Source organism: Pseudochaenichthys georgianus, chromosome 22 (assembly GCF_902827115.2).
Source record: "Pseudochaenichthys georgianus chromosome 22, fPseGeo1.2, whole genome shotgun sequence".
Lineage (NCBI taxonomy): Eukaryota > Metazoa > Chordata > Actinopteri > Perciformes > Channichthyidae > Pseudochaenichthys > Pseudochaenichthys georgianus.
Genome location: NC_047524.1, coordinates 32,684,370 through 32,705,795, shown reverse-complemented (window position 1 = coordinate 32,705,795; position 21,426 = coordinate 32,684,370). Strand labels below are relative to the sequence as shown.

At 44.9% G+C, this 21,426-nt stretch overlaps 1 protein-coding gene across 1 annotated transcript in view; it reads left to right on the top strand.

Moving 5' to 3' along the window:
- The window catches only part of ankrd6a (ankyrin repeat domain 6a), a 37,782-nt gene extending 16,674 nt beyond the window's left edge, over positions 1-21,108 (top strand). Inside the window, exons 11-14 of the mRNA XM_034111989.1 lie at positions 8,076-8,189; positions 8,751-9,051; positions 15,962-16,311; positions 20,771-21,108. Coding sequence (XP_033967880.1) covers positions 8,076-8,189; positions 8,751-9,051; positions 15,962-16,311; positions 20,771-20,956 — 951 coding nt within the window. The 3' untranslated portion in view covers positions 20,957-21,108. The remainder of the gene's footprint in view (positions 1-8,075; positions 8,190-8,750; positions 9,052-15,961; positions 16,312-20,770) is intronic.
- Positions 21,109-21,426: the final 318 nt, after the last annotated feature.

Below are 21,426 nucleotides of genomic sequence, written 5' to 3'. Positions count from 1 at the left end.
AGAGGGAAACATGGTATTCCACTGTGAGTGGGACAATTTGAATAAAACCACACCCAGTGTGCACGGCAGCAACATTGTCAACAGTGCTGGGGGAATCATGGTCCAGGTGGTCAAGCCTGGTTTTGAGAGCAACAAGGTCCGAATGCTACCCGTCATCGACAAGTCGCAACAGTGTAGCCTGAAAGTCAACACACCAGAAACACTCCCACCCTTGCACTTCACTCGCGCCGACCCAAAGTTTAATGATGGCTCATCATTCACACCGCCAGCAGAGAATGACACAGTCTATGCAACTGAGATGCAAGTGTACTACAGCTGGCTCTTTATCAGGTACATCGGAAGCAATGGACAGCAGCCTGTGCCTAGACTAGGGGGCTTCACCTCTGCAACTGGTACTCCTCCACTCAGAAAATCAACAGTGGACTACTTCACGGCACGCCCATCCATCAACCAATCACTGACAATGCAGTTGTTCGTGAGCTCCTGAAGCGTTCTGAGCTAGCCACTGATCAGGTGGATCAGAGGTGGGTCCTGAATACATTTGATCTTGGTGTCTGTATGAAAGCCCTACCCATCATCTGGTGTTGGCCAGAAACATTTGTCCGTCATGTGGTTATGATTGGACCCTTTCTTTACATTCTGGCGGACACCACCCCAAAGGATCTGCCATACCCTAAGGATGCCCTGTTCATCCAGGATGGCATGGCTCTGCTCCATGTCCTCACCAACCTTCCTCCAACCTGTGGGGAGATATGCCTACAAGTGCTTGATCAGATGATGGCCAAAAAGCACTTTTTGTTCTCGACTGACAGTTACCATCCAGGATCTATCAAAGCACAGGAGAGCTTGAGACGTGGCAGTTCAGAGAAGATCATTTTGGCTGGACCAGCAACCAGGAAGCCATATGACTTCAAGATGTTTCTCACAAATGATGACAACAAAAAGCAACTCTGCCAGCTCCTGCTGCGTGTATGGAGTGATCAACAGGCAGCTTCAAGGCTGGAAAGAACAGACATGGCAGGGCTGGTCGTGGAAGGGAGAGCCCATCAACTTCTCTCCTCAAATGGCAAGGTAAATTGAAAGCCCATATTAAAAGTGATTGATGGTTTAATTATACTCTAAGTGATTATCTCTGATTTGTGTCTCTGTCATTGTTGATCAAAGTGCAATGTCCCATTGTGTATCAGGTTGAGGTACGTGAGCTCCCCACAATCTACAGCAACCAGGAAGAGACTGATACAAGGGTGGTACTCTACCTTCATCACGCTGCTGCCCTTGGGTACAAGAATGCTGTAGTCTGAACACCTGACACATATCTTTGTGATTCTTCTTTACCACGCTCATGCCATCAGGCTGACTATATACCTGGATACGGGGTCAGGGAAACATAGACAACTTCTCAACCTCTCTGAGCTCGCAGAATCCCTGGGAGAAGACTACTGTGCCACACTTCTTGGATTCCATGTGTTCAGCGGAGAAGACTGCACCAGTGCCTTCAAAGGGAAGGGGAAGGTGGGGCCCTTGAAAAAGCTGGAGAAGAACCCGAAGTTTCACAGGGCGTTCAGTCAACTCGGCGACAACTGGAATGTCAAGCCTGAGGTGCTAAAGCAGTTGGAGCAATTCACCTGTCTGATATATGGAGAGAGTCGTGAGTCTTCAGTGGACGTAGTCCGTGCCAAGTTGCTGCGCAAAATGGTGGGGCAGGACGATAAACTCACTGCCAAGTCTAAGGTTGACCTGGCTCGCCTTCCTCCATGCTATGATGCTCTGAAGTCGTACGTCCAACGTGTGAACCATCGCGTCGCCCTGTACAAGCGAGCTGATGAATACATTTTAGAAAAACCAAACCCCTATGATGAGGAGCAGGGATGGATGAGGACTGATGGAGTGTTGAGACCGGTGTGGTCCTGTGGTCCTGTGCTGCCAACCTCCCTGGTTGATCTCCTGGACACGACAGAGCGTGAACAGGAAGAGGAAGAGGAAGAGGAATTTGACTCTGATGATAGCATTGAAAACGATGATTCAGATTGAGTATTAATCAGATAGTGGAGAGCCAAACCTTGACTGCTTATCTGGATTGGGAAAGAGTAGTCACATCAATACATATTATGATGTTTGACCCTTGCTGTAGGCTAGTACAAAACAAATAAATATTGGTTAAATACACAACATCTGTCTAGACACCTTATGTGTTCACTTACTGTACTGTAATATTGGCGTCTCTAAATTTGCATAGCATGCCACAGATACATGTGATCACTTTGGGAATAGTTTTATTGTGATCTTTGACCATCAAAACATGGGTCTAGACACATTATCTGTTCATGTATCTGCAATAATGGCTGAGATAGAGTGAAAATTGTGAAAATTCCGTTTTTGGCAATTGTGACACTAATTTGCATAAAAAATACATGTGGGACATCCAGACAACATTTTAACATAGCTCATCATTTCCTACATACTTTTTACACTTAGGAAACACTGATTATAAGAATATTTCTCTGTCGGTGCAAAATACATCGTTCTTGGTACAAGACTAAAATGCTATTTTCTTGTAATGGCGGCACTAATTGACATAATAGCATGCCACAGACACATGTGATCACTTTAAGAATAGTTTTATTGTGTTCCTTGACCCTCAAAACATGGATCTGGATACCTTATTTGTTCAGTTATCTGCAATAATGGCTGAGATATAGTGAAAGGTGTAAAAAGAGTGAAACTCGATTTTTAGGGTAAATAAACACTAATTTGGGAAAAAAATATACGTGGGACAATTTTTCAACTTTTTAACATAGCTAATCATTTTCTACACCATTTTTTCAATCTAGAAAAGCTGATTAAAAGTATTTTCAGGGGGGTGCATGATACCCCCTTCTACCCACCCAACTATTACTACGTGTACTACAACATTTGAATCATTTCCCTCAATTGTTCATATTTGGTTTATTAAAATAATGATATTGTGGTCATTGTTAAAAAATGTCTGCTATTATTATGAGTATTATTATTTGTATAATGCGCTTTCTGCCTTCCTGTCATTAGGAGTTAGAAATGTAATGGCTATGTAATAGATTAGATTAGAACCTTCATTATCCTAAACTGGTGGGACATTTCCCTAAAGCCAATACCTTTATATTGTCTACTCTTCACTTACTTGTCAGCATAGGTCGGCATTGAGCCGACTAAAGAAGACCTTGTTTATATTGGCATCATATTGAGAGCAGTGCAGCCAGTGACGTGTCCTGAAACCAGGAAGTAAGCTGCTGGTTCCCTCCACAAAAAGCAATGGGATTTCTCCACAGGGTTTTGGAAAATAGCTGGAAATAAGGTCTGTGGAAAACAAACCTGTTTGATAAATGCACGTTTTGTTCAGCCGGATAATCTCCACATGTCTACCCTACTTTTATAATTTTCGAACATAAATCTAATCAATAGATTATAAAAGGGTTTTAGGACGCGTCACTGCACCACTCTATAGAGGCCAACTCCATCGATCAGATGGCTGAAACTTTCTCTTCCTCTTCTTCTCATGCTCCCTGTCACTCTCCTTTAACTCCTCCGGTGACTTTCTTTTATTTGAAGATTGTTTTTTGCCCGGCGCTTGGCCGGTTACCGCTGGTATTAAAAACATTTTGGCGAATGGTTAGGTGGCGCGATAGTCTGTAGTGAAGGAGCGCGCTCCCGCTCACGGGAGCCTGCTCGCGCTGCGCTTCCGCAGCAAACAGCTGTTTGCTTTTCACCCAACAATGACAACCGACTCACGAAACGCTATGTTGTAGCGTTAATAAACGAAACAATTTAACTAAATTGCTAGTCAAAATACTGATACCACAGGACCATTTTTTTAAAGCAATATTTTTAGTGGCCCGAGCGGGCAAGTGGAAAGTACGTTATGCTGGCCCGGGGTGTCTAAATAGTGCTTCCGGGCCAGCGGGCCATTTATAATGTCCAGCGCCATATAGATAGAAGAGTTACGACACCGGAAGTCCAAAAACGGTTATCGTCACGTGGTTCATGTAGACGAGGGATCGTTCCCCGGAAGTTCATGGCGGGCAATGTGAATGCATTGATAACAGGAGATAGAACTACGATTTTTGTTAATTATTAGTGAATAAAGGTTTTGATTTGCAATATTTATACAACAAATCGATATGTGTATGTATTTACATCAATATGTTTTAAAAAATAAAATCGAATTTGCTAATATTAAGTGATAATATTAGGATTAGTGTGAACAACTAGTTTACATGTTACTAACAGTGCCTTGGTTAAAGAGCCTGTTGCTGTTTATTTATAGCTTTGAATTCTTTCAAACCAATATTATCTTCTTAAACTTGTATGGTAGTCAGGAGCATCACTTTCTAATGTTTATTGATACATTTAGAGGGAGGGGATCTAAAGTAATACTTTAAAATTCAGATTGGATTCATTTCTACCATTTTCTTAAATTCATGGTAGTTTCAGTAATCCCCTGGTAACTGAGGACACAAGTTATCTACATGACTAATGTCGTCTTTATGGCTTTCAGAAAGGACAGGAGACCGACAGGTGACTATCAAAGGACTAGCAGCAGCAGCAGCAGGACTAGCAGCATATGATGATAATGATGATGTTAAATGTGTTGCTTTAGGAACATCCATTACAAATACATGGAATTCAATAAACATTGAATAGCATATCATGCAGTTTGTCGGTGCCTTTTCCTCCGTGTTGTCCTGGTGTGCTGTGCTGCCTCCTAGTCGCCACCATGGTTTGATGTGCTGCCTCCTAGTCGCCACCATGGTTTGATGTGCTGCCTGGGGATGCTCAAATCGCTCAGAGAAAGGAGTACGAATGTACGGCTTCCCCACTGACACAGAGCGGAGGAAAAAATGGCTGGCTCAAGTCAGCAGGAGCAATTTCACGACCAACAGCAACAAAATATGTGATTTATATACAAACACTGCATTTGCACTTTTTCACAAAACGAAAACCACACCATTGGGAAAGCTTAATGTTTTGTTTAATACAAAAAAACAGGGAAAGGCTTGAAAAACACTGAGAGTTGAGACTCAGGGTGCGGGGTGAGGGTCTCAGTGCAGGTATTCAGGCTCCATTGAACCCCCCTCTGGTTCTTGTGCTGAAAGAGGGAGTAACAGACAGGAGAAAGGGTTATACACACACAGCACACCTATTGGATGGGAAATGCCTTGGGGAGATAAGGTGTTTACTTATATAAAACAGTAGTATTAAACGTACTTTGTGTTTTCACTCTCACTTAAGTCCCTCTCCCTTTGCCATCAATCCAGAATCACCTGGGCTGCAACATTATACAGACAGGTAATAATCAACAGAATCACAGGGACACAATATGGCTCTGCTAAAAACACTCACTCTTACACACACCAAAGTTATATTTATCTAATATTTAACTCCCTCCACCCCCCGCATACAATCCCGTTTAGAAGCCCCTCTTCTCTAATTCAACATGTTGGACGAAATGACATTAAGAGAACGGAATTTACAATTAAAAGGCTGTTCAACGTGTGTTGCTAACTTGCTTCGGTATGCTAGCTTAATCTGTTATCTGTAAACGTTCCTTAAATCTACTAATTTAGGGATAATCCACTGACATCCTTTAATACACATGTTCATTTGAATCAGATGTACTGATAATATCCGCAATATAAATCTTTAAACTTCTTCTTACCTTTAAAAGTCCGTCACGAACGGTGTATTATGCTGCAACTCCACAGCTCTGCCAGCCTTGGCGCTAACTTCTGGGGAACGATTGAGAGGCTCCACGATCCGCCATTGCTGTAAAAAAGTGGTCCATTGGAGTGAACGGAGATGTCGTAACTCTTCTATTAAATAGCTCTGATAATGTCGAGCCCTGAATATGAAGGGAAGGAGTAATAATGGATGAAGGGCAGGGCCGGACTGGGACAATAAGTCAGGCCGGGAATTATACACCCAGCTAGGCCACTACCAGTTTTTTGTGCCATTTTGCTGGATCTATTTGTCAATTGTTACAGCATTGCTGCCCATAGTGATTTAGCCCTCTAAATCTACCCAAAAATAAACATATGGACATGGGTTACTATTTTTAAAAATGTGCAAATCTATTTAGGAACCTATGTGAACATATTTTAAGTGGGGGTGTACCTCAAATCCTATAGGGGGGATTCTATATGCTCCCCTGGTAAGATTTTTTTTTTAAATGTTGGACTTAAATGCATCAATCTGGTGCATTTTGAGGGGGAAATAAAGAGACTACACCCATATGAAACATAACTGTATACATTTAAATAATCATAAAATCATAAAAACATGGCCATAACCAATAACATACCATATCCAATATGAAAAAACATTGAAACTTGTTTATTTATTTGTTTTTGGTTCATTTATAGTTGTGAGTGTGCTCCTGAACCAGCCTCACCTGTCTCCCTCCTCTCCCTCCTGCTCCACTTTGAGGCAGAAGCAAAGACTAGTTTTAGCTCTCAACAAGTTTTAATAGTTTATCTTGCCTTTTTTCACCTAGTTAACGTTTTTTTTTTATTATTGTTCATGCATATTTTGCTAATCACTCCCCCCTCAAATGGAAATATGTGTTTACAAAGATGGTGACCAAACCGTTAGAGACCCACTGAGATAACTTAGACTAAGTTAACTATCTAAACCAGGGGTGTCAAACTCGATTTCATCACGGGCCACATCAGCATTATGGTTGCACTCAAAGGGCCGGTTGTAACTTTAAGACTATATAAAAATACATATATAAATATTTTATATATTTAAAATAATGTATTATATTACTTTATTGCCTCTGCATTGGATTATTATCGGATAGGGTAAAAGCTTAATAGAAAATTACGTCTGAAAGAAGAAGTCTAGGGCAAATAAGTGCAAGTCTCTTCAGTGAGAATGTCACAAAATTATTTTAAAAGAAAAGCCAAATTCTGAAAAAAAGTTACAGTTAAATAAAAAAAAAAAAATCTAATGTAAGATGTATTGTGGGACATGTAGTTTATGGACATCGTGCATCTGTAAATTGGCCTGTAACCGTATAATAAAAATATTACATTCTTTCAGAGCTCTTGCGGGCCACATGAAATGAAGTCGCGGGCCGGATTTGGCCCCCGGGCCTTGAGTTTGACACCCCTGATCTAAACACTCAGAGAGTAATTTACCTCACCTGAGCTGTAGTTATCAGTCTCTCAGTCTGACAGGAGAGGACTCTCCCTCCACCTTGTTGTTGAAAAAGCTCCTTATATCCGTTAGCGCAGCTAGCTAGCACCAGATGCTAACAACAACAATACACGTAACCGGCGCGTGCGCTTTATCTCACTCGCTCGCACCACACACACACTAACACACACCCTCCCGAGCTTGAATGACACAGAGACCAATCGAGGGCATTAGTGTATGATCTGTATGAAAGTGGCCATGTCGGCAGGCCACATCATGTAGACAGCCAGTCACCTTCTGTGAGGCAGAGTCAGACCCACATTTGCGCAGCGTTGCGTTCACTATACATACATAAAAAAAATATCCTTAGGCCAGCAGGCCACTTAGCAGGCCAGGCCATCGGGAAACCTCCCGGTGCTCCCGATGGCCAGTCCGGGCCTGATGAAGGGATGTCATTGGGGAGGGATCAAGGTTCAAAGGGAGGAATGAATGGACAAAGGATGCAGGCATGGAGAGATGGATTGATGAAGGGATGTAGGGAGAGAGAAATAAAGGGATGTTTGAAACAAGTCCAGATGTGTTGTACAGTAGCTTAGCAGGTGATCAGAGGGGTGTCGAGATGTGGCCCCTCTCCTGGACCTGAGTTTAATTATTCATTGCTTTGACGTTCAATTTCTTAAACTGATGTTTTAGTTCACTTGGATGGTCAAAGTATGATATACATTCCTACATTTCTGTGTGAATATATACATTTATTGGGAAATATGACTGAAGAACAATAACTAAGATCTACATTGTTTGACCATATTGACTATTCAAATACAGATTGCGTGCATTAACAACCATTTATTTTAAATTCAAATATAGCAATTTTTCAAGCAATTGTTCCTACTCGTGTGCAGATGAAGGTGCTGGACCTCCTGAGTGAGCAGAGAGCCGCAGCAGAGAGGAGGAGGACGGGGTTCAGGATCGAGCAGAGAGCCGCCCAGGGCCGGGAGGAGGCCCTCACGACACAGGTTCATGACGGAACCCTTCCTTTGAAGGGAACATTTATTTTGTGACCTTCTGAGCAGGAATAAGATTCAATGTTTTTTATTGTCATATGCACAATATATAATTCGTAGGTTTTGGCAAAGAAAGTCTCAAGTCCCAGGCTGCTCTAACAACGCACTACAATATAGTTAGAAAACAGAATAGAAGAAAAAAGTGCAATTGATACAATAATGAAAGGAAAATGCAGCAATATCTATACTATGTTCATGTCAAATATTATAAGATAAAACTGCATGTAAAATGCAATACTGTACCATGGAAAAACATAATGTTTACTGTAATAATATATAGAATTGTATTCCAAACAGATGTATGTGCTTTAAACAAATGAAGGTGAAGCCACACTCTACATAACCTCATACTGATTATAAATAAAAGGTCAATGTTGTTTGACACAACTATGTATCAAATAACTGTAAAAAGAGTCACCTGAGGACTGAGAGTTATCCTTATTAAAAGAGAGATGCCAGATTTCACAGAATAATAGTCAGAATTCTCAGAATGTAGAATATGTTCTCCTGCAGGCCGCGGTGAGTCACGAGCTGAAGAGGTGGTGTGTGTCCCAGCTGAAGGACATGGACGCCCCCCTCCCAGCCAGAGGCCAGTACTACCACCTCCTCCCCTCGCAGTCTGTGGAGCAGTGTGCAGCAGACGCTGACCTGGAGTCAGTGCCCCTGCTGTCGGTGCTGTCCGGAGACAGCAGCACGTCCCTGGCTACCTACGTCAACATCCTGCCATCCAGATCCTCCTTCAGTGTGGGGGGGCCGGAGCCGGACATGGTGGGGGGCAAGACCTACTTTCAAATGAAAGTGGACAGCTCACCAGGTGAGATTCAGAACAGCTTCTTCAAAGCAGTCAATAAAGATTATTTTGGATCTTCCTGGACGCAAATTTGTGGACACGAAAAAAGGTTGACTGGAGTAGTAGCACAAATAAAAGAGGCCCTTTTCTGCTATTTCCCTTTCCTGTAGTGGGTTATATGTTTGATGCATGTCAATGGTCTGCAAAGGCTCAAATCACTTTGTTCCCTCAGAGGGGGAGGGTGAAAAGAGGTGCTGCAGTACAGGCAGTATGAGAAAAATAAAGAGCTTTTTGAACATTAAAGCATGGAGACATGTCCCAGGAGTAGGGATGGGTATTGTTAGGATTTTATCGATACCGATACTGCTTATCGATACCGGTATTTTTCGATACTCTTATCGATACTTTTCAATAATTTCCATCCATCCATCCATCTTCTCCCGCTTATCCGTGGTCGGGTCGCGGGGGCAGCAGTTCCAGCAGAGAGCCCCAAACTTTCTTTTCCCTGGCGACATCAACCAGCTCTGACTGGGGGATCCCAAGGCGCTCCCAGGCCAGCGAAGAGATATAATCCCTCCACCTGGTCCTAGGTCTACCCCTTGGTCTCTTCCCAGCTGGACGTGCCTGGAACACCTCCCTAGGGAGGCGCCCAGGTGGCATCCTAACTAGGTGCCCGAACCACCTCAACTGGCTTCTTTCGACGCGAAGGAGGAGCGGCTCAACTCCGAGTCCCTCCCTGATGACCGAACTTCTCACCTTATCTCTAAGGGAGACACCAGCCACCCGGCGGAGGAAACCCATCTCGGCCGCTTGTATCCGCGATCTCGTTCTTTCGGTCATGACCCATCCTTCATGACCATAGGTGAGGGTAGGAACGAAAATGGCCCGGTAGACAGAGAGCTTTGCCTTCCGGCTCAGCTCCCTTTTCGTCACAACGGTGCGGTAAAGCGACTGCAATACCGCTCCCGCTGCTCCGATTCTCCGGCCCATCTCACGCTCCATTGATCCCTCACTCGAGAACAAGACCCCGAGGTACTTGAACTCCTTCACTTGGGGTAAGGACTCATTCCCTACTTGGAGTGGACAGTCCATCGGTTTCCTGCTGAGAACCATGGCCTCAGATTTGGAGGTGCTGATCCTCATCCCAGCCGCTTCACACTCGGTTGCGAACCGATCCAGTGAGTGCTGAAGGTCGCAGACCGATGAAGCCATCAGAACCACATCATCTGCAAAAAGCAGTGGTGCAATCCTTAGTCCACCGAACTGCAGACCCCCCCCCCCACGACTACGCCTCGAAATCCGATCCATGTATATTACAAACAGGATTGGTGACAAAGCGCAGCCCTGGCGGAGGCCAACCCTCACCGGAAATGGGTCCGACTTACTGCCGAGGACCCGGACACAGCTCTCGCTTTGGGAGTACAGAGATTGGATGGCCCTGAGTAGAGACCCCCTCACCCCATACTCCCGCAGCACCTCCCACAGTAACTCCCTGGGAACCCGGTCATACGCCTTCTCCAAGTCTACAAAACACATGTAGACCGGATAAGCGTACTCCCAGGCCCCCTCCAGGATCCTTGCGAGAGTAAAAAGCTGATCCGTCGTTCCACGACCAGGACGGAATCCGCATTGTTCCTCCTCAATCTGAGGTTCGACAATCGGCCTGACCCTCCTTTCGAGTACCTTGGAGTAAACTTTCCCGGGGAGGCTGAGTAGTGTGATGCCTCTGTAATTGGCACACACCCTCTGATCCCCCTTTTTGAAAAGGGGGACCACCACCCCGGTCTGCCACTCCTTCGGTACCGTTTCCGACTTCCACGCAACGTTGATGAGACGTGTCAACCATGACAGTCCCTCAACACCCAGAGCCTTCAGCATTTCCGGGCGGATCTCATCCACCCCCGGGGCTTTGCCACTGTGGAGTTGTTTGACGACCTCAGTGACCTCCCCCCGGGAGATTGGCGTTGATCCCCCGTCATACTCCAGCTCTGCCTCTAACATAGAGGGCGGAGTTGTCGGGTTCAGGAGTTCCTCAAAGTGTTCCTTCCAACGTCCCAACACTCCATCAGTTGAGGTCAACAACGTCCCATCCTTACTGTACACAGCTTGGATGGTTCCCTGCTTCCCCCTCCTGAGGTGTCGGACAGTTTTCCAGAACAACTTTGGTGCCGCCCGAAAGTCCTTCTCCATGTCTTCTCCGAACTTCTCCCACACCCGCTGCTTTGCCTCGGCCACGGATGAGGCTGCTGCCCTTCGGGCCTGTCGGTACCTTGCAACTGCTTCGGGAGTCCCCCGGGATAACAAATCCCTGAAGGCCTCCTTCTTCAGTCGGACGGCTTCCCTGACCACCGGTGTCCACCAGGAGGTTCGAGGGTTACCGCCCCTTGAGGCACCTAAGACCTTGAGACCACAGCTCCCCACCGCGGCTTCGGCAATAGAGGCTTTGAACACCGACCACTCTGGTTCAATGTCCCCAACCTCCACAGGAATGCCCGAAAAGCTCCGCCGGAGGTGTGAGTTGAAGGCCTCCTGAACTTGGGCCTCCTCCAGACGTTCCCAGTTCACCCGAACTACACGTTTGGGCTTACCAGGTCTATCCAGAGGCTTCCCCCGCCACTCGACCCAACTCACCACCAGATGGTGATCAGTTGACAACTCCGCCCCTCTCTTTACCCGAGTGTCCAAAACATACGGCCTCAGGTCCGATGATACGATAACGAAATCGATCATGGACCTTCTGCCTAGGGTGCTCTGGTACCACGTACACTTATGAGCATCCTTATGTTCGAACATGGTGTTTGTTATGGCCAATCCATGACTAGCACAGAAGTCCAGTAACAAACCACCACTCCGGTTCAGATCAGGGGGGCCGTTCCTCCCAATCACGCCCCTCCAAGTGTCTCCATCATTGCCCACATGTGCGTTGAAGTCTCCCAGCAAGACTAAGGAGTCCCCTTCAGGAGCCCCATACAGGACTCTTTCCAGGGTCTCCAAGAAGGCCGAATACTCTGAACTGCTGTTGGGTGCATAAGCACACACAACAGTCAGAGTTTTCCCCCCCATAACCCGCAGGCGTAGGGAGGCGACCCTCTCGTCCACTGGGGTAAACTCCAACAACGAAGCACCTAACCGGGGACTTGTGAGTATCCCCACACCCGCCCGGCGCCTCACACCTTGAGCAACTCCGGAGAAGAATAGAGTCCAACCCCTATCCAGAAGTAAGGTTCCAGAGCCGACGCTGTGCGTAGAGGTGAGCCCAACCAGATCCAACTGGTACCGCTCCACCTCCCGCACAAGCTCCGGCTCCTTCCCCCCCAGAGAGGTGACGTTCCACGTCCCCAAAGCCAGCTTCTGCCGCCCGGGTCTGGTCCGTCGAGACCCTCCGCTTTCACTGCCACCCGTCTGGCAGCGCACCCGACCCCATCGATGTTTCCCGTAGGTGGTGGGCCCGCGGGACAGAGAAGCGGAGGTGTTGCCCACGTTGCCTTTTCGGGCTGGGCCCGGCCGGGCTCCGTGGCAAGCCCGGCCACCAGACGCTCGCCGACGAGTCCTCCTTCTGGGCCTGGCTCCAGAAGGGGACCCCGGGCTTCCTCCGGGCCGGGTATCCTCACTTCTTGTTTTTCCTTTCATGAGGTCTTTTGAACCAATCTTAGTCTGGCCCCTTGCCTGAGACCAATTTGCCATGGGAGACCCTACCAGGAACACAAGGTTCCAGACAACACAGCCCCCAGGTTCATCAGGGCACACAAACTTCTCTACCACGGTAAGGTGCTGGTTCTTCAGAGAGGAATTTGGTGCTCAAAATTATACGCATGATTACAAGATGTGAAGATTAAACAACAGTCATTTTATTGTAATTTATTTGTATTTATTATTGAATGTAACTTTTTCAATGTCATACCAAGCAGGTATGGGGGGCGGTAATTAGGGGCAGTTCATACATCCATGCAAACAGGACCATTATTCAGTTAAAACGAGACGCACCTTCTAAACCGGAAGCTCCGGCCGGCTAACCATTATAATCCGTTTATTGCGTTTATTATTTATAATTATAATGATGGATCATCAGTAATCATTTTAAAGTTACACCGAGTCATTGGATTAACTGTTTTTATGCCCTTGAACACAACTTTTGATCACAAAACAGCAAAGGTAAGACATAATCATCATCATGGCTACGTAAAGTGAAGTTGTTTTCTTGCTCTTTCCCGGCTGCTAGTTCAGTGACTTTTGGTCGTACAGTGATGAGACTTATGCCAATGGAATCTGTGGAATCTCAGCTTTCATGTGATATGTTGTTTGTGCAGATAACATGATGTAGAAAATATCGCTTTTGCCAGTTATGTGCTAAAGTAAGCCCTGTTAGCCCCTTTCGCTAAGTGTTGATTTAGACTCTTGGTGTTGGACTTCTGTTCCGTGTAGGTCAAATGGTCAATATCGCCTGTTAGCTGAGTGTTTTCCCGTTAAGTGGGTATGCATCATTAATAGGTTGTTAAATGTTAAGAAGCCTTGAGACGCTGTTTCTTGCAAGATGTTGCGTCTGCCCCCGGGAGTCTCACAATAATAAGAGCGCTGTTAGGAGAGATGACGAGTGGCATTCACAGTAGCCAATCAGAGTGGTACTCAAACCGGATACGTCATACAGGATGAGGGTTCCCAACCAACCATAATTGTTTAAACTAAGGAAGTAGCGTAATTCATATACCGATAGCAGCACCGTTTGTCCAGCGGCTTAACGGTACTGACTTAGTACCGGTTCTCGATACCCATCCATACACAGGAGAGATACTAAATACTAACATGAACCTGAACATGAGCAGAATAGGGCCCCTTTAATATCGACTTAGCCTTCTCCATTACAACTTAAGCTATTTTAAGAAATGGTAATGGTAATAAATAATAATAAATAATTGTGGTGCAGGAATTGGATTGGATTTTTGCAGAAAATATTTTTAAACTATACTTCAGAGGTATAATCTCCACATAATAAAGAACTTTTAATGATTTTTGATGCTTAAGTGGAATCTCCAGAAGTAAAAAAATAACATTAGGCCATAACATGTTACATCATTGTCACATTGCTACCAATCATACCGCTAAGCTAAAGGCGGCTAATGTTCAGCGTGATGATGTTAAGTAGTCTCATTTCAACCAAGTCTCACAGCATTTCGTGTTATAGTTACGACATTTAATCTATTGATTCGTGTTCACCAACACGATTTCCCCCTTTTCTATAATCTTGGGCTTTTTTGGCATCCGACAGGAACTGAATTTCAAAAACAGACGTAGGCCTATAAGGGACATTTCGAAATGGAAGATGTTGTTTAATTGCTGATACATTTATGATCCACTTCACATATTCAGTTTCGGTGGCAGTTCTTCCAGTTTGTCCAAAGGTCTTCTCATCAGGGCTCTATAAATAAATAACTACGGCAGATGTGTAATAATTAAAGCAGCCGAACCGTGTATTACAATGCCGTTATGTGATGACTTTCAAAGAGAAAAGCAAGAACACTCGGAATAAAGTATTTTCTTTTTTTAAATGGTTTTCGGATTTCACTGGGTTGCTTATTTAGCCACTTGTTAGCAACCGCTGTTTTTATGACATATAGAAGCTTCCGACATTCACCAGTGGGATATTTACTGATGTATTTTATGATGTACAACAAAATATGAAAGTCTCTTAACCTAGTGTTGATCAGAGAACTTATTTGAGGCATGTAACCAAAAACACTTTTAAAAAACACTGACTTTGAGACGAGGGAACAGAAGGTGGTCAGATCTTTAGTACCTAAGCTACTGTATGAGAGCTTCCATTTGCATACCGCAGTGGTGAGCCGTGACCTTTATACCTAGGCCCTCTGACCTTGAAAAAAAGAAGTTATTCCGTCACAGCGTATACTTCAGCGGAATATCAAAACAGCGGCCCGGGGTGCAAAAACGCATCAATGACAGCGACCCTCTACCACACAGAACAACACCATTTATATAAACACCTATCATGACAGGGCACCCACAGCCAAGTAACAATTACAAATGAATTAAGTCGGCACGGCAGCCCACATTGAAAATGACTTAGGCCTACCTTTGATGATCAAATCACTTAAACACAAAGTCCATCCTTCTGTCCTTGGATGAAGCACTTGATGGTGGGGTCATGCAGCTGATCCTTTGCTTTTAAAGCAATCAGCAATTCTTTCTCGATAGAAATTAAGGCCAAGTCTGACAGTCAGACTTGGCAAGTCGTGGTCCTCAAGTAGCTTTTTATGCGCTTCAGCGCAGAGAAGGACCTCTCCACAGAGGCAGTGGACACAGGTATTGTCAGGATGATGCATGTGAAGGTGGACACTTGTCTCATGCTTTCACTTTTTGAGGAGAAACTGATGAATGCCGTACATCACGGTGAGTTCCGTGTGCAGTCGAGGCTGGCCGAAATATCCGCCATAGCTCTTCATCAAACTTTTCAAGGCAGCAGTTGGGAAATAGTCACGGTAATACCCGAACTGTTGCCGGTCCAGAAGGGCCAGGAATTCAAGCTTTTTGTGGTCACTGAAGCGGTTGGCAATCTGGGTTAGCAGGCTGTCAATTACGCTGCATTGGAGCTCCCTGTACCGTGCGCAAACGTCTCCTTGAGCTCCACGGCTGCGCGGTGGGCCAACCAAAGCCTGGGTTTCATCGTAGACCCTGTCAAAGTTCTCCTTCTCCTGTTCGCTGTAGCTCATCCACTCATATCAAAACATTTGTATTGATATGCTTGTTTGATATAACAAAGTAAATATTTAAAAAAATATATTACATGTGTCCATTTATTTTTTTAGAATAACTTAGGCCCTCAGAGAGGGCCTAGAGGGCCCTGACGGCTCGCCACTAGTATACCGTGGTTATGCTGAGTCTGATGGATGATTTATATGTCTCTCCCCCCACCTGTCATCAGATGACTACGAGAACACCACCCTGTTCCCTCTGCCTGCCAGCAGCAGCTCCAGGCTCCTGCTGGCCTCTGGAGACCCCCTGTGGCAGCTGCCGGGGGGGCAGGACAGTCCCATCACAGCAGTGGTGCCCATGTGTGGGGGGGGCTTCTCAAGCAGCACCAGCCAGTCCAGCCTCAGCACCCCGGCGCCTCCCCTGACCCAGCACCAGCTCTACAACACACACTTTCCAGAGGTGTGTGTGCAGAAGAGAGCGGGGGTCCCCACTGAGTGCACCACCACCCTGGAGTTCTTCTTCGACCGGCCTCCTGAGCCCACCTTCACTCAGGAGAGGAACAGTCAGAATGCCATGGAGGTCAGTGGAGGAGGAACTTTCCCCCGAGAGCAAGCAGGACAGGTTTAGACTGGACCTGTCAATTAAGCACACTCCAAAACCTGATTTCCATTTAGCTTTGCAGGCCGAATGTAAAAAAAGAATGAAAATACAGAATGTCCTTTTTACTGTACAATTCATCGTTGCTTTTACTATAATAAACCCACACTCAACTCTGGAGAGACACTTCTTATTCAAAGTGTGCAGACAGTGTAGAAAAGTAACAATGTGGTCTTGTTTTCTATGAAGCATCTTATTGCGACAGCCTATAACCCTTACAAATAATGTTGGCTTCTTTTCAACACCAGTAAAGTGGTCCTTTCAAGGTCCCCTCTTTTACAAAGTGCACTTTTTGATGGCTTTTATTCATAAATATGTGTCCCTGGTGTGTAAGGAGACTCTCAAGTGTCAGAAAATAAAACCCTCTCTCCTTTCCTCCTTACCCACATCTCTAAAAACAACGGAGCTGATCCAGATTTGCTGCGTCATGACAACATTACTAAAATGTGGGCTGGCTTTAAGCCCACGGCCCTATCAGAAACATCGCTGTATCAGAAACAATGCCCAACGTGTTTTGGAAGTAATATGGTCTGTGTTTACATCAGAGTCCTGCACGGGTCGGATTTTCAAGACCCGCTCCCGCCCCGCACCCGCGACGTGCAATACCGAACCCGCCCCGCTACCCGCACATATTGCCAATTAGTTCCGCAACCCGAGCCGACCCGTCGGCACAAGATCCACGACCCGACCCGAACCCGCATAGCCTATATATGAGCAGTGAAAACGTGCAATTATTAACACATGCAGTTGCATATTTGTCTCAAAAAGCGTGGGATGTTGGTTATTGTCTCCATCTAGGAACCAAAAGCCTCCCAGACGTTGGATTTCGCTCTTGAGGAAGTGTTATTGAAAATGCTGTATTCTCCGCTAGAGATTCACCTCAGCCATTTCGAATGTGGCGCGCACAGTAGTGATGTGTCGGTCGCGAACGAGCCGTGTTTGTTTTGTTTTAGCGGAGGGATCTAGATCGGCTTGACCGCACATTATGCAATGTGCACATTATCCCGCTTATTACACATGGCCACATTCTCAACAAAGTAACAACATGACTCCCAATATTAATTTAAATGCTTTTATGGATTTAGAAAATGATTTTATTGATTTAAAAAATAGTTTTATGTATTGATTTAAATTGACATGCATCCGCTAAGAAAAGTAGTCCGTTGTTACTGTTTGAACTAACGTAGCAACGGCAGGAACTGCTTCGATAGTGTTTTTGAGGAGCTTTTTGATTACAGATTTGAAAACATCGTTGCTTGCTTTAAAAGTATCACAATTCGTTTTGTTAAACCTTGGAGAGTATCTAGATATCCCTGCCCTAATGCCAAAGTAACTGGCAACTGAATATGTGTCGCCGTTTGATGTCTATGTCTGGACCGCTGCGTAAAAAGGAGGGTTTCTGCCCCATTACTTCTCTTCTTACTTCTATAAGAATAAAACACGGAGGACGGAGATCTCTTTTTCTCCCCCTCTTCTGACAGCCCAGCAGCTGATATCAGAGCACGCTCCCCTCTCCTGCAGGGGGGCGTGGTCAGCTGCAGGGGGGCGTGGTCAGCTGCAGCTCACAGAATCAGCCCCCTGCAAAAACAGCGATGGAAAGAGCGAAATGAGGCATGGCTAAAATGCAGGATGTTTTTGGTATTTTGAAAAATAAATAAATAGTTTTTATAGGTGTTGCTATCTGTTTTGTGTAGCGTGGTTCTACAAGCAAGTCAATGCATTCATTGGGTGGTATCAGAGTTACACGGGTCTGTAAATGCAATGAAAACAATTGGCCACAGCAAGTCATTTATATTAAACATGTAATTTTTACTTTTTAATACTTCAGTACAAAGCATGTATTGAATAATTTAAGTGATATATGTGTACACATATAAATCATTAGTCAAAACAGGGCTACATTTGATTTAATTAAAAGGTATAATATGTGGTAAACTGAAGAGCCGTTTGGGAGCCGAAAGAGCCGGCTCTTCTTGGTGAGCCGAGCCAAATGATCCGGCACAGCAGCAGATTGATGCGCGCTGCAGAGGTTATGATTATGCGCGGTCCGGCGGGGGAGAGGTCTGAGGATTTTAAATATTAAACTAATTTATTATTATTTTAATATATTTATTATGCAATACCCGCGACCCGACCCGCATCATCTTTGTTTTACCCAGAAACGAACCCGGAAAAAAGTGTTTGAAAAAATACCACCCGCGAATCACCTTTTTTGCAGGTCACCCGATGCAGGACTCTGGTTTACATTAGCAAGCATCGCTAACACTCAGAGCTAACGCTAGAGAGTACGTGTAAAGAAGCAGAAATATAAAAAGGAACTCACCTTATGGTAAACCCGCGAGAGAGAAAGAGTTTGAGCTCCATACTGTTTCAGAAATAATCCTTGATGTGGTTTGGAACATAATATGGCGTTTAATCACGGCAGCATTTAGCTGAGAATCTGGGTAGAAACCTCTCTCTTCACAGAGGAGAGCTCATGCATTAGTGATGTGTCGGTCGCGAGCCGATTCTTTTGAACGGCTCTTTAGTACGAACGAGGGGAACCGAGTCGTACTTGGTGAGAGCCGTTCTTTTTATCGTTCAATCGTTGGTCCGCACTCACTGCCAGCCAAAATCCATTCGCCATATAAAAAGCTTGATTTTGTTCCCCAAACGTATTCTGTGAAGACCCCTCCCCCCCCCCTCCTCTGATTGGTAGGTTTCAGCACGAGGAGTGAGATGGGGTGGGTCTTAAGGGAATACGCGCGAGAGAGAAGTCATAACAAGTGGTACAGGACAAGTAGACAACGTGTTCTTCGGATGGAAAATGAGCCAAACGCGAAAACGCAGCAGCATTTGGATGCACTTCAACCAAAACCCAGGCAGTGATAAAGCGCACCATTTGTAAAGGCAGAATATCCTGTAAAGCAGGGTCAACAAATAATCTCCATCACCACTTAAATACACAGTAGCCTGTCTAATATTAAGAGTTGCGTGAATTTCATTCAAGGCAAGGCAACTTTATTTACTTAACACATACAGAGGGTACATTCAAAGTAGTACATTCACTGACATGAATGACATTGATATGGCGCCACCTTGTGTCATGTTTACAATGCAGATTATTGACATAAGGTCTGGCAATATAGTCAATCATTATCCTGGTGATTATTTTGCAGATAAACCTGTAACCCCGCCCCCTCTAAAAAAAACGGCTCTTTGAAAGGAACTGAGCCATAAGATCCGGCTCACTTCAGAGAGCCATCATTCCCATCACTATCATGCATGCTCCAAAGGGGCGTGGCCAGCAACAGCTCGGAAACATTTAAAGGGCCAGACCCAGAATCAGCACTTCTCTATTAGGGCTGAAATAGAGGGTTATGAGGCTACAATTGGTCATCTGTTTGGTATTTTGAGCAAAACTATTCATAGACATGTTATTTATATATCGGAGACCTATAATATATGCCTAAAAATAGTATAATAGGAGACCTTTAATAAACACTAAAAAACAAACAAATGTATACCTTTTTTTAATATTGTGCTTTGTTTACCTGAGGAATCTTGGCTGGACGCACAACTTCCGTTACACAGCCGAGAATTTCCCAGTGTTCCACAATCCATGTTTTGACAATCCAGGTAACCATAGTGCACTGCATTTTGCATTTCTTCAAATTGGGGCACATTTTTGAACACAAAAAAAGCAAATATAAGTAGAGAAGTACACAAATTGAAAAACAGCACAGCTCTGCACTTTGCTTAACAAAGAGTGGGTGATTTGGGAAAAGGACAATAGTCAAGAAGGCCCAAGCAGGGCGGGGGATGTGCAAAGCTAGGCTTACGGAGCGTCCTCACTACAGCTTCAAAAAAAGCTTGGAGCTGGGCGTGTCTGTAGCTTGGGGATTTTATTCAAGCAACACGACCAACAACCAATCACTTGAATCTCCCGCCCCCGACATACAAAGCAAAAACCCCGGGGATTTTATGCGAGCAATATATATATAAACTCCCCAAACAGGCGAAAACCTACCAGTTTCCCCCACTGTCTCTGCCACCTCCCTCCATGCCTGGTTCCTCCGGTTTGTATCCCGGTAGGTGAAGAGGGTCTGGTCATACAAAACCGGGTGATTTGCTACAGCGATAATTAGTTTCTCCTCCAACTTTTTTTGAAATATAGAAATGAACGGCGGGATATCTCTCCCAGCTTAGACGCGGTTCTCTGTACATGACTCATTTAACTGTTTATCAGTATTTTCATTGCATTCTCAGAAAAAATATATATTACTATTTTCCCAAAAGGACAAACTATCCCTTTAACGTGGTCACCTGAAAAAAACAATTCAGAATTCACCCTGATCCTGAACCTCAAACCACTTTAAGCGTGTTGTTGTGTTCCTGTCAGGTGACTCAGCGGTTCTTTGAGACGGTGTCGGTTCAGTTGGAGCGCTGGTACGAGAGGAAGGTGGCGCAGGTGGAGCAGCAGACGGAGCTCTCAGCTCGGCAGGACAAGAGGGAGCTGCTGCAGAGAATAAACGCCCTGGAGGAGGAGCTAGAGAGGCTGAAGACCAACGAGAACGCAGACAGCTGATGCTCCTGACACCGACCAATGGACGATTTGATGAACTGCTGTACTTTGGTTGAACATTGAAAAACCCAGCTACAACTTACAACTTCAACAGGAAAAGTAGAAAATAGAAAATAAATAATGTATAAGGTTAATGTAAATAATAAGTAAATAGATCCAAGGATTTATACTGTATTCAACTAACTGATAAAAGTACAAAAGGAGGCTTTTGACTCACTGTCCAATTGCCAACTGGTCGACCCGGCCATTCTCCATTCTCCATTCAGAAAACAAGCATTTTAAAAGGTTTTTCGCCTGCCGTCTTGTCTGCAGACTTGTCAAGCATTAATTCATGGTTTTTACTAACCGGTATCAGTATGTTGTTACTTCGGCATCATTTAGAAACGTGTATTACAATTTAATCACGGTCAAATATGTTCATTTTGTTGTAGTTGTAGCTCCCGAGCCAGTGCGTCTTGTTTGAATGATGTGAG